Source organism: Eublepharis macularius, chromosome 14 (genome assembly GCF_028583425.1).
Source record: "Eublepharis macularius isolate TG4126 chromosome 14, MPM_Emac_v1.0, whole genome shotgun sequence".
Lineage (NCBI taxonomy): Eukaryota > Metazoa > Chordata > Lepidosauria > Squamata > Eublepharidae > Eublepharis > Eublepharis macularius.
Genome location: NC_072803.1, coordinates 67,629,548 through 67,643,099, shown reverse-complemented (window position 1 = coordinate 67,643,099; position 13,552 = coordinate 67,629,548). Strand labels below are relative to the sequence as shown.

General features: G+C 49.1%; 1 protein-coding gene across 2 annotated transcripts in view; it reads right to left on the bottom strand.

Moving 5' to 3' along the window:
- The window catches only part of COL5A1 (collagen type V alpha 1 chain), a 404,609-nt gene extending 391,926 nt beyond the window's left edge, over nt 1-12,683 (bottom strand). For both annotated transcript variants that reach the window (XM_054997811.1, XM_054997812.1), the window contains exon 1: nt 12,505-12,683. In XM_054997811.1, coding sequence (XP_054853786.1) covers nt 12,505-12,598 — 94 coding nt within the window. In that variant the 5' untranslated portion in view covers nt 12,599-12,683. The remainder of the gene's footprint in view (nt 1-12,504) is intronic.
- Nucleotides 12,684-13,552: the final 869 nt, after the last annotated feature.

The window sequence follows — 13,552 nt, the reverse complement described above, 5'->3', positions numbered from 1 at the left end:
ATTTAGCAAAGATTTTTTCAGTGAATCCCTAGGATTTAAAATATAGTAAAGAGTCCAGTAGCACCTTTAAGACTTTATTGTACCATAAGCTTTCGAGAACTACAGCTCTCATGCATCTGACGAAGAGAGCTGTACTTCTTGAAAGCTTATGCTACAATAAAGCTGGTTAGTGTTAAAGGTGCTACTGGACTCTTACAGACTAACATTGCTAACTCCTCTGGACCTCTGATTTAAGCTTCAGTTTAACATAGCAAGTTTTGAATCAACTGGGCTAAGCCAAGTTTCCAACTAGGAGTCAACTGTTACTAGTTTCAGTAAAGATGGTAGAGCGTTAGATTCATGGAGTGTTAATCTGAACTTGATAGCATGGTACCATGCTAATGTTGAAATCTGAGGGAGTCCGAGTTCTAGCCACACCACAGCCGAAGGTACAGTGGAAGGAAGAGAAAGGATCTTATGAAAGAAAGTTTGCTGGAGCTTATCAAGAGGATCCAGTGGTCCACTGACCTAGATTGGGGTGGCAAAAGGAGAGGCAAGCTTGATTATAGAAGTTCGGAAAATAGGTTTGGGGGAAGGAAGGGGAGAGGTTTGGCTTGAAGATTTCCTTTAAAATGGGAGGAGAAAATTAACAGCTACTGGATGCAGTCACTGAAATCTTAAACTCAATCAATCTAAAATTCATGCACCCCCCCCCACCCACATCTCCATGGGACAGATATACAGAACTCCATTTCAGCATTACCCTGAAGCACAAGAAGCACGAGTTGTGAACACAGACAGAAAACCCATCTCCCAGCAAGAAAAACCACTCCAGAACAAGCAGTCTTGCCATCCTGAATTGCAAACCGCACAGCTGTTCTGTTTTAAAGCATGTTTTTCTTGCCGCTTCCCAACAGCTCCAGCCGGGTGACAACTAGAGATGGGCACGAAAAGCAATACAAACACACAAAAAAGCCACAAACAGCCCAATCTGCTGTTCGCGAACAAGCGGTTCCTGAGGCCCCATTCTGAAAGAAAAGATGGTTGTTGCAAGCCTCGTTCGTTGCTGTTCGTCAAGCCAGACAGTCTGGCACCTGCAATCAATTCCCTTGGCAACTTAGGCAGGGATTGTATGAATTCTGTCTGAACTCCTGCTGTTGCCCTGGAAAACTCAATCTAAGCCCAATTTAGCTTGATAGGCAGGTCTTCCTTTCAAGTGAGGAGCTCCAAATTTGTTACAACAATGGGCAAAGACCAGGGGGGAGGGGGGGAGCTCCCAGCTCTGACTTTGCAGACAGTGAAGAGACAGTTGCTGTTGGCATTTTGATAGAGTGCATTGGAGCTTGAATTTTGGTGGGATAGGGATCTACCCCTTCAAGTTCCAGGGCTGCTGCCGGGCTCTGGGCCAAGCTATTATTTATTATTGGTACCTTTCCTGCTGCCTGCTCAGGTAAGGTTTCTGGAAGCAGTGCGGTAGGGATCTATCCCTTCAAGTTCCAGGGCTGCTGCCAGGCTCTGGGCCAAGCTATTATTTATTATTGGTACCTTTCCTGGTGTGTGCTCAGGTCAGGTTTCTGAGAGTGGTGCAGTAGGGATCTTGACTTGGATGATGGCTGGAGGAGAGCCTGCTGGCCCCTATGAACAGCCAATCACGAACATGTTCGTGAACAGGGCCATGTTCGTGGTTGTTCATGAGTCCCTGTTCGTGGATGGCAACGAACAACGAACATTATGTTCTTTTTTTCCTGTTCGTGCCCATCTCTAGTGACAACTCATTTTATCCTCTCAATGGCCCTGTAAGGTAGGCTGAACTGGAAAGTCATCACTTGCCCAAAGCCAGCTGTTGAGCTCAACAGGAACCCACTCCAAGGGTCTCACATCCAAACTCAACTGGGGTATCATTTTAGGGAGGAATCAGTCCAGACTGCAGGATTTGCTGGGTCCTTTGACCAAGCACTCTCAATTGACCCCTTATGGTCAAAGAGGCAGGACACAAAAGCCAAGGCTTCCTTCGTGCTGCTTCCAACCTCCCTGTGCAAAACAAGAACAGTGAAGCTTTGGGCAATGTGCCTCTCTGTCAGGTTGGGGTGAGTGGTCTATCTCTCTAGTGCTGCATACTGCAGGACCAGGCCTGTAAATAATAACAACAACAACAATAACATTCGATTTATATACCGCCCTTCAGGACAACTTAATGCCCCCTCAGAGCGGTTTACAAAGTATGCCATTATTATCCCCACAACAAAACACCCTGTGAGGTGGGTGGGGCTGAGAGAGCTCCAGAGAACTGTGACTAGCGCAAGGTCACCCAGCTGGCTTCAAGTGGAGGAGTGCAGAATCAAATCTGGCTCTCCAGTTTAGAGTCCCGCGCTCTTAACCACTACACCAAACTGATCCAAGAGGACCACAAACTAGGTGAGGGCAAGGCACAGGCACAAATTATTTATTTTATTCAGAAATAAAAACTGACCAACAGCCTGGTTGAATGTTAGGACGGGATCTGCCAAGACCCAGGACTGAATCCCCCCCCCCTCCTCCATGGAACCCCATTCCGTGGCCATGGGCCACTTGTGCTCTCCTAGCATAACCCACCCTAACAAGGTTGTTGTCGTGAAGATAAAATGGGCAAGAGGAGAATGATGATAAAAGCCACTTTGGGTCACCCTTCATGAATGTAAATATCTAAATAAACAAACTGATAACAATGCTAGTTGTTATGGGGTATATTCAAAATTGTCACAAAAATGGTCTTGAAATACATGGGGCATTGTGACTTGTCTTTGGAAGTATTAGCCTTCAAACTTTCCTCAATGTCACCCCCCACACAGAGTAAAACATTTTCCACTTCCACAGATATCTGAAATGAGACTCACATCTATTACAAGGGTTTGCATTCTAGTCAAGAAACCTGCCCAAACCTTTCCCTTCCTAGCTTAATTTTCTTCTAAGCTTGTTCCTGTACTTACAGAGCAATCATAAGCAGAGTTACTCCAGTCTAAGTTCATTGAAATTAAGTCCGCACCACAGCTGATCAGCACGTTACTTTCAATCACTAAACAACTTCATCCCCCCATTTCATGTAGATGTTCAACTTTATGGATAGAACCCTGTGGAACTCCACAGAACAAATATCACAGCCTTGAACAGCTGCCCTCAAACAGGGCCAGAACCACCAGAAAACAGCCCTCTAACCCCTATTTGGCTAGAGGGGTCAGAAAGTGTGTGGGCAGATAGACAGACAGACACGTGTATGCATGTGAGAGAGATTTAATGTCTATTATTTGTTTTAATTTGCTGGTTGTCAGTCATCCTATAGACTTTCACAAGCCAGTGTGTGTGATAGAAATATTTTAATTAAAAAATATTAAGATCCTGAAGAATGTGGGCAAAGTCCTCAAAAATCAAATCAGTAATATTTATCAGCTGATTTCAAATGCAGACCCAAACATTTCTTCATTTACCAACTGGGAAATATTCTAGGAAATGCTATCTAGTGAGTGCAAGAGGAAGCCACAGGTAATGGGCACAACTGAATCCTGAACCAGAGGCTTCTACTGGGTGGATCACAGAAGAAGAGTGTTAATTAAGAAGCTCTGCAAGCACCTTGCCATTTGCCTGCCATGGGACGAGCCTCAATGGACAAGCAATCCTGAAGAACAACGTAAACCCTGCTGCTGGCCTAGGTAGACCCTGGTGCCGTGAGACACAGCAGTCATCAGTGATGCCAGCTGCCATGCTCAGGCAGTCAAGACACCAAACATAAACTAACCAAGATATGTACATGCACATATGGAACACCATATGGTGACCATCTTTTGAGGAAGAGACAATGACACAGTGGCAGAGTATCTGCTTGGCATACACAACATTCCAGGATCAATCCCCCAACTTCAGCCAAAAGATGAAGTGGAAAACCACTGCTTGAGACCCAGAGGAGCCAGTGCCCATTTGAGAAGGCAGGACAAAGAAAGACCAGGGTCTGATTCAGAAAAAGGAAGCTTTGTCTGTGCTGCCCTTTGCATGATTCAGAATTTTACTTAGTGGGTTTGTCTTCAAGGACAACATGGTTTGCCGAATTCTGATGGGATACTAAACACCAACCGGAATCCATCCACACATTCAGAAGACGCAAGGACCCCTCCGGGTTTCTAAAGCAGGGACAGTAATTTCTGCTGATCTCTCCATCCCATGAGAGGGAGATAACAGAGAAGTCATAGCCCTTCTAAAGAAAACTTAGGTGTCCTGGGGTCTTCTGAATGTGTGGTTGGATACAGGGCACTGGTGTTTTTTAAACGATTGGAGACATTTCACTCCAACATGAATCAATGTTCCCAGTATGGCCACTGATGGGAAACAGGTAATTAAAGAACACCAATTCATGTCTAGATGCAGCCCATGAAGCATCTCTGCATGAGAATGATCCAGTTACACCCAACGTAAGAACACCCAGAAGAATTACTGCCTCTCATCAAGGCTAAAGGAGAAATGTGGGAAAGCCACAGCAGTAAATCATCAGAGATAAAGTGGGCGGTCTCTCCTATGGATTTGGGCTTTGGACTCACAGAAGCTTTCAAAGAAGCAATAAAGGAGTGCACTTGCTGACCATTAATGTTCCTCAGCACACAGTTTGGGAATTATGGCTGCAAAGCCACAAACTGCTTGAATTAACAATCACACCCCACGCAGTCTTTATGCAAACTGACATTCCTTGGAACATCCATACCTGGAGAGGGAGTGCTTCTGTGGCTGGCCCAACAGCACAGAGACAGAAAAAAGTATATGTAAGGAGGGGGCATTTCAATCCAGAAAAAAACAGGTAACCAAAGAGGTTGAAAAGAAAAGAAAAACCTTGACGTGTAGAGACCTTTGGCTGTTATACATCCAGATCTGGCTTGTAGAGAAATCTAGACTACTTCCTTTCCTTTCCTTTAATCTGATTAAAGCTCCTTGACGAAAAGTCTTGAGCAGTCAAAACCCATCTGTATCTAGACATAATATTAAACCGGAGGAAAAATCTCTCAATAGCAAGGGTAAAATCCAGAGATCTATGAGATAAAAGGAGTTATGAAAAGACAAAGATGAAAAATTATCTAGATACTTCGTGTTTTCCCTGGCATGATCCGCAACGTAGCGCAACGTCCCGGGTTCAGGTAAGTCGTGTGGAATCGGCCTAGGTTAAGAACCTATTCCTAAGGGTAATATAAAGAGGGCTCTCCATCAAAATATGTATTAAAGTACCAATTTCCCCCTAAGAACGGCCACAGAAACAGTCCGAGTAAGGAATCCTTCTTAGCCTTCCCTTCATGACAGGAGTGGGTGGCACATTCAATCGAGTTAATAAAAAAGCTCTAAAATAATTGAGGGTAGTTAAATAAAAAGCATAAGAAGGCAATGATTTCGGTAGAGGGAGACCGAAAAATAAACCCTGTGAGCACGAGACCATGTGCTGAAATAATCCATTTCTTGGATATTCTTCTACTAATAATCACCCATTCCATTTTTTATACACACACACACATATATATATATGTATATATATATCTGTATATAGATATACAGTTTTAGCTTTTTTGATATTGGTCTCGGTATTCTTACAACTAAGGTTTTTCTTTTACTTTCAACCTCTTTGGTCACACAAAAGCACAAAGAAACATCTAGCAGGGCTGTCCTCATGACATCATAAGCCCCCCTTACACACACACACACACACACACACACACACACACACCAGCTCCCCAGCTTCCCTTGACTATCTTTCCACATGGGGAATGACCCCAGTTATACAGACAGAAGTTAATTCACTCAGTGACTCACAGACTAGGAATCTTAACAGTGTCCCATTTGTCTGAAGAAGGATTTCGCTCCCATTTTGGCTTTTATCTTTACTTCATGACATTTCAAGAAGCCTTCAGATAATTTAATGGATCTCCTTCTCTCTTCTTTGGGCAGTTTTTGCATTTAGTATAAGGAGAATATTTCCAAACTTTTTAATGTTTGGGAGCTGGACTGCAAAAGAACTTTTTCTACTCAAATCGGCTCCCCCCATTCTGAGAGATGGGTTATGCCAGGGGACTATGAGGTGCTTTACCTGCAAGATCAGACCATCTCGGCCTAACACTGAGCAGCTGGATACTTCTGGGATGCTCCCAAGTCACAGCTGAAGGGAAAGGTCCTCCCACATCTGGCATCTGGTACTCAGAGGAAGACTGCCTGTTTCATAACAGCCAGACTCTGAACAGCTTTTGCTCTACAAAAGGGCCATGAATCTCCTTCTGGGCCCCACACTCTCTCAGAATATCCTCTCCTAGGTTTGCTGGGGCAGTTTATGCTGGCTTGCACATCTACAATGCAGACATGCCCATACAACTGGAATCCTCAACCGATGCACAGGGACAAGCATCGTCACGCCCCCCTCTGGACTGCTCCCACCCTCTTGGTACTTCTGTATTTTCTGCCCTCATGGAGAGCAGCACTACCTGTCATGCTAGCAAAGTCAATCACTAGGAAGTGGCCACATAATGCACCCAAACCCCTGGGTGCTGGGGGACGCAGTTGTCCTAAAAGTCCACCTTAAGATGGGCACCAAGGGTGGCAGCCAGCACCATAACAACCCTTCACTCCCTCAAAGCAACCTACCACCCAACCTGTTTTTCTATCACTCCAAATGCCAGTTTTGTCTTGCTTCTGCCACCTCAAGTGTGGGCATCTGCAGGGCTGGGTATCCAGGGGACCTCCGGGTGCCAGCAAGTGCAGCACAGAAGCAACCACAGGAGGCCAGGCCAGGCACAGGCTTCGGATTAGGCTGTCCTCTTATTATTTACTGAGAAACTTGATGCTTCCATTGCTGCTGCACTGCAGAAGTTTTTCCTGAATATCATTTTCCATACAGATGTTTACACACAGACTAAGAAAACCAACATCCAAAGTACCTTCTCCTTGAGAGATGGAGAAGGTACTCTCCACTAACAAGGCAAGGTTAACCCTGACAGAAAAGTAAGTCCTGCTTGTTTGGGAGAAAACTGTACAACCAGCTGCTTTCTACAAAAAGCTTGCAAGCCGCGCATGAGATTTTCCTAACACCAGGACTTCCCCCCGCCCAAGCTGGCAGCCTTCATCCCAGCAGCACAAGCCTGCACTATGAGGTCACCTCCAAGAGCTCACACTCCCCACCCCACCCCACCCCCGCTTATGTCCACGCCTCCTCACAGCCTTTCATCTGCCACATCTGGATCCTTGGCACAAGGCGGGAGTTGTACAGAAAGAGAACAGGAATCACGTTCGTTCCATTCTATATTAACTTCTTTTGCAAGCTGGCTTGAACTTCAGGAGGGCGTGTTTAAACAAAGAACAGGCAAACCATTTTTAAACCTCAGCTGCTCCTGCCAGGGCAAAACCTCAGCAAGAAGCATGCCTCACATAGCCAGTGTGCTGTGATCAGCTCAAGAAGCACCAGGCACAACAGCAGTGGCACAGCAGATGCTTAGCCTTGGCTTCACACCCCGCTGCTCATGCCTCATCCGAAGGCCCTGCACCACATGTGCAAAGCAACTGCAAAAGATCTTTCCACACTGAACCAGGAGGATCAGGAATGGCAGTCAGGTGAGAGAGAGTCCGGCAACCGGCACCTCCCACTCACTGCTGGGCCTTTAAACATTATGACCCCAAACCTGATGCTCTACAGTTAACCCACCACTGCTGGAAAGGATACTTCTGTTATTCTATTTTATGCAGGAAATAGACATGGTGGGAGCCACAGGTCTGCCAGCAAATGCAGCATCTATGTTCTCTCTACCCTGGCAAACTTCACACACACACACACACACACACACACACACGTTTCACTTCCTTGGCAACTGCTGCTTATGACACAAGAGGAAACGGGGAAATCACATCATGCAATCTGGATTGCTAGATGCTATGAAGGAAATCAGACAGGAACAGGGGCTGAGAGTCATGCATCTCCCACACCATGCATTATTAGGAGTGCGCTGCCCAGGTTCAAAACCATATGCAGGCATGATGGCCACTGGGTGGCCCTGGGCAAACCACCAACAGTGATGGGCAGTACCACTCAACTCCACTGCAAAAAAAAAGACATGCAGAACAAAAAGGCTCTGATCTGCTAAAACCTCCAGGGAGCTGTCTTGAAATCTACTCCCAGCCTGGACGTGGATGCCACATAGGACTCTCCAGGCATGCCAGGCTGCTGCACACTTGGCTGCAGTCCAAGGGACAGGGTTGGTGGTGCCACCAAACTGGCACCAGCAGCCTTGGAGAGCACAAGGCGAGGCTGCCACCCCAGACCTCCCTTTCATGTCTTCCTGGGAATACCTGAAAAATCATCTGCGGGCAGGTCCTGCTCCAGGCTGTGCCCAACTGGGACCAGGAATATTCCCCACTGTTGACTTGGGACAGAATGTCTGTCACCCCAAGACAGTGTTTTTCAATCTTAAGCATCTCACAGGGTGACCCTGGGGATAAAATGAAATGCGCCCCTGTGCTGGGTCCTTAGAAAAGGAGATGGGATGCAGACACTCAAGACAGGCCCCACCCACCCAGTCTGCCCCACTCAACACAGCTGGCCCTGCTCCACCAGGCAGAGTCTTGCACTATTACTGGCCTCTCTCTCTTGCCTTCACACCCTCCCCCAGCCTCAACACTGGTGTCGTGGTTAAGAGCGCAGGACTCTAATCTGGAGAACTGGGTTTGATTCCTCACTCCTTCACATGAAGTCAGCTGGGTGACCCTGGGTCAGTCACAGCTCTCTCAGAGCTCTCTCAGCCCCACCCACCTCACAGGGTGTTTGTTGTGGGGATAACAACAACATAGTTTGTAAACCGCTCTGAGTGGGTGTTAAGTCATCCTGAAGGGCAGTATATAAATCGAATGCTGTTGTTGTTATTTATTGGGGGCAGCCAAGTCAGCAGGGGCCCTCTATGTGTGGGCCTATAAGAGCCAGGGTGCAGCAAAAAGGTCCTGTGCTCCTGATCGTTCTTCACATGCACCCTACACAATCCTGGGAGGTGCCCTCTGTTACCTTGCCCAGTTGACCCAAAGGGAAGGGCAGAGGTGAGTAGCAAATGGCAGAGAGACCTCATTTCACCCCTCTCTCCCCTCCCATTTGAGGCTCATAATTAAAAAGTCGGTTCTTGGATATCCACACATCTGCAGCACCTAGCACAATACTATAATTATGAAAAACAAGAAACTAAAACCAAGATCTCATAAACCATGGGTTTATGCAGTGGCAAGATGGCAAAGGGGAAAAATGAAGTCCCCATACTGGAGACATCCCCCACTCTATTCCCCTCCCCTGAACCAGACCATGTGACACACCGATTTCCCCCTCCATTTGCTGCAGCTGGAAGGGCAGTGGAAAGAATTAAGGCTGTGTCGCGATTCACGGCTGCAACCGGTATGACAGCTGACTGGCACAAGGAAATCACCAGTGGTATCACCAGGGCCTAGGAAGCAGGTCCCATCCCTGAGCCCTGATTGGGAAGGTGACTGGGCTACCCTGCCGGTGCAAGTCGGGTCTGAGAGTTGATTGCCAAAGTTGGTACGTCCTTTGGAGTGTAGGATGCCTCCAATTTCAACCCCTCCCCCTTCCACAAGAAAATCCGGGACCTAGGAGGATATATCACAATATATAAAGTGAACAGTTGCTTGCATTTCATGTAAACTTAGGCCTTCTGAAAGAAAATGAAAACTTCATGGCCGAAAATATTGCTCAAACAAGAAACTCATATGCCTTCTGGATACACAAGTGGAACCAATGAAAGCCAACAGAACTTTTGAAACAGCTGTTTTGTGAGGGATGCTGAAAAGATAGCTTCAGAAAACCACAGTTCCTGGGGTTCCATGACAGGTCCCATGACTCAAGTTCCCCCAATGAAGCTGACTCCCAACAAGTTCAATAAAATGCAATTTGTATGTAGAGTAGACAAACTGGACCACATGACATGAACATAGATTTTAAAACAGTGAGAAGTGCTGAGAGCAAGCCAAGAGAAACCTGAAATGAAACCCTGTGAGAGCAAAATAGAACCTCCCGTGCAGAGGCAGTATACCTCAGAATAGCAAGTACTGGAAACAAACAACAGGGCAAGGCTGCTTGTGAGCTTCCAGAAGCATCTGGCAGGCTGCTATTGCAAAGAAAATGCTGGACTAGATAGGCCTTGGTCTCATTTGGCAAGGCAGTTCTTATGGCTGGGCTCTGTTACACAGAGTTCTTACGGCCCTTGAACCCATGGTTAATATCCTGGTGAATTTGTTGTGAGTTTACCTAATCCTTCTTTCAAAGCTACCTAAGTGACCACTACATCCTGCATCAGTGGATGCCACAGGTTGATTATGTTGTGGTGCAAAGACATACTTGCTTTGCTCAGTCCTGAACCTCTCAACAATTAATTGCACTGGGTATCTGTCAAAATGAGCTCTGACTCACGAAAGCTGGAAAATGCTTCCAGGTGCTGCTGGGCTCATATTTTGTTCTTAGTGCATTGGGTGTCCCTACATTTCAGTGTTACAAGAGTGCCACAAAGCTCTCTCGAAGGTGCCCCATCACCCTGTTAATTTTTGCTGCTCTCTGCCCATTCTGCAATGCCCTTTTGGAGATATGTCTACCAGGAAGGCACCACACAACAGCACTTCAAATATTTATTACCTGCAGCTATGACGCCCCAAATATTCTGAAAAGAGCTACATGGATTTTAGCAGGGTTGCCTTCTAAAGACCTAGTTAAGCATCCAATGTCCAGCCTGGCATGTATGGCGTAGCGTGGCATGGCATTTCTTCTACAGCTGCTTCTAGGGGATGGGATGAGATGAGAAGCAAACCAACAAAAACCTTTGGAACATTCTGTGGGTGTCTGGACTGCCAGGACTCAGACTCCTCCCCCATTTTACTCCACCAGGATTCTCCTGGAAGGTCACCAGAAGTGTCTGCAATATGAAGGCACTTGGAGTGTGGTGGCCTTTCCCCAGAGGGACCCAGCCCCAGCTCCTGCAGGCTCGATTTCGGATTCAAGGCAGATAGAAAAACAGTGCCACATACCTAGCTGAGTTCAGAGCACTGTGCAAAAGCACATTTCCCCCTTTGAATAATTGGGAGTGGGCAAGAGACAGGAGAGGTCAGACAAGAAGGAACTGAAGGTACCTGCAGAAATAGAATCTATACCAAGGACAGCCAACTTGTGACTGACATCTGGCTCCCAAGAACTGTTAACTGCCCCTTGGCAAACTTGCAAAGGGCAGTCCTGCAAAATGGTTTGAGGGAGTCCACACTTCAAGTGTTCTGAACAGCAAAGAGATGTGCTGTACACAGCCCTGTTCCCTGCCCATAACCGTGGAGCCCTTTCTGGCAAAGTGGTGCTGCCTTCATTATAGCCACTGACCAGAGCAAGGACAGTCGCCTTCCAGTATGCAGAAATGAGCTTTCTTTGGCTTGTTGCAAACTGTTCACAGAAAGAACAGCCAGTGAATTGCCCGCAGGAAAAACCAAAGTTTCCCCTCCTACACTTTTTTTGCAAAAATATTTTAGCTTGTTTTAATCAGTCCACAGTCTCTGGAAATGCTAAACGTGTACAGAGTTGTGAGTTTGTGCTAGCTTTTCCTGCGCAAAAATAGTATCACGAATATTTGAACTGGTAGAAAGGCTTCTTGTGCATGCAACTGTGCATACTTGGATTCTCGGCTAGTCCCTTTGACACACACAGGCATACCACATTCAGAGTTTGACCAAAGCACCCTGCTCTTTAACACCCTCAGAAAGAAATGTCCTTGATTCGCTAGGAATTACACAGACATTCTAGTTCTAAAGGCACCTTTACTTGGAAGCAAGTCCTCTTGTTTTCAATGGGGCTCGCCTCCAAGGAAGGGTCAGGGCAGCCTTCGAGGTTCAGAGCTACGGCAGGCATTAATCCAATTCATGCAACAGAAGATCGCTGGGTTGCAACGCACGAGCGGGGCACCTACTGCTAATTGAAACGTGCCTTCACCCGACTACAGGCAGCGTTCTTTAGTACTACTACTTCGGAGTAACGGAGCTGGAAATTCTTGTGCTATTTCGAAAATCTTGGAGCGTCAAGTTTAAGATAATCTTCCAATACTGCAGAGAACAGCAAAGCCCACCAAAAATCTCCATAAACTCTTCAGCCCAACATCCAGCCGAAGCTCTGCTGGCACTTTGGGGCGACTGGACGAAAGTTTGAGAAAGGAAGCGCAGGAGAAACGCTTCTGGCCGGCGGCCCTCTGCAGCCGCATTCCAGCACGCTCCGGTCCCGAAGGCAAAGCCAGACGCGGCTTTCTGGCGGGGATGCTCCGGCGGCGCTCCCTCTCTTGTGGCCCGGCCCAGGCCTCGCTCCGCGGCAGGCGGCCGGGTCGCGGGCAAGGCTTGTCGCCCGGCCCCCGACGCCCCGTTGCTCGCGCGCGCCGAAGCCAGGGGCTGCCCGGGGCGAAGCGCGGCGCGGCGCGGCGCGGCGCGGCGCGGCGGCATCCCTGCGCGGGCTCCCTGCCTTATCCTTACCTGCGTTGCCGTGGGCGAAGGCGGCCAGGAGGGCGAGCGCCAGGCGCCAGGGCTGCCCGCTGCTGCGCCGCTTCCAGCGTGTGTGTGCATCCATGGCTCGGCGCGGCGCTACGAGGCCATGCGCGGGGAGGCGGGCGAGACTGCGGGCGGCCCGTCGCGAGCAATGCGCCCCTTCGCAGTCCCGGAGCGGGGAGTGAGAACTTTTTTTGCGCCTCCTTCGCTTTCTTCTAAGGGCCGGGCAGCCGAGCCGGAGGGGCCGCGGCCAATCAGGGCGCTGGGAGAGCCACGGGCGCCGCCCCCAGCCCACCCCAGGGCGGGCTGCCGGACGGGCGCGGGGCGGCGCAGCGCGGGGCGGCCGGTCCCCGCCCGCGCCAAGTTCGAGCGCCGAGCCCTCAGACGCCCCGCGCCCCGCTGCAGATCGGGGCGGGCCGGCCGCGTTTGTGAAAGGACCGCTTCGGCCCCAGACCCCTGCAGGCGCCGGCGTGTCCTCGGCTGACGTGTCCGGCGGGCCTAGCCGGGACTGCCGGCGCTTTGGTCTGTGCGTTCGGGCCAGCGAGGCGCCGCCCGCCCGCGAGCAAGATCCAGGCCGCAGGAGCGCCCCGGCCCCGCTGTCACGCGCGGAGGGCTGCCGGGTCAGGCTACCCAGGGCCCGGCGGGAGAAGGGGCCGCTGAAGCCGGCGCCTTCTGCCCGCCAGGAAGATGCTCTCCCCCTGCCCGGTGCGGTAAGACTTGCAAGTCCCGCGGCCCGCCCCGGGTGCAGCCAGGCTCGCTCCCCTGGGGCTGCGCTCAGCACCGCGGGTCAGTGGACTTGCAGCTGCCTTCTCCATCGGGACTTCTGCTTGGTCCGTAGGGCAGCAGGTCGAGGGACAGGATCCTGAGACATGTCACCGGCTGGAAGATACCTTAGGATGCTTACCCCTGAGAAGACATCCTGCAGATTATCAGCTGTCAGCACTGGGAGGAGGAGGGGTCAGATTTATTCCCTTTATTCCCCCTTTATTCCCTTCCAGCTCCAGCCCAACAAGATTACAAATAGATTGCATCCCAT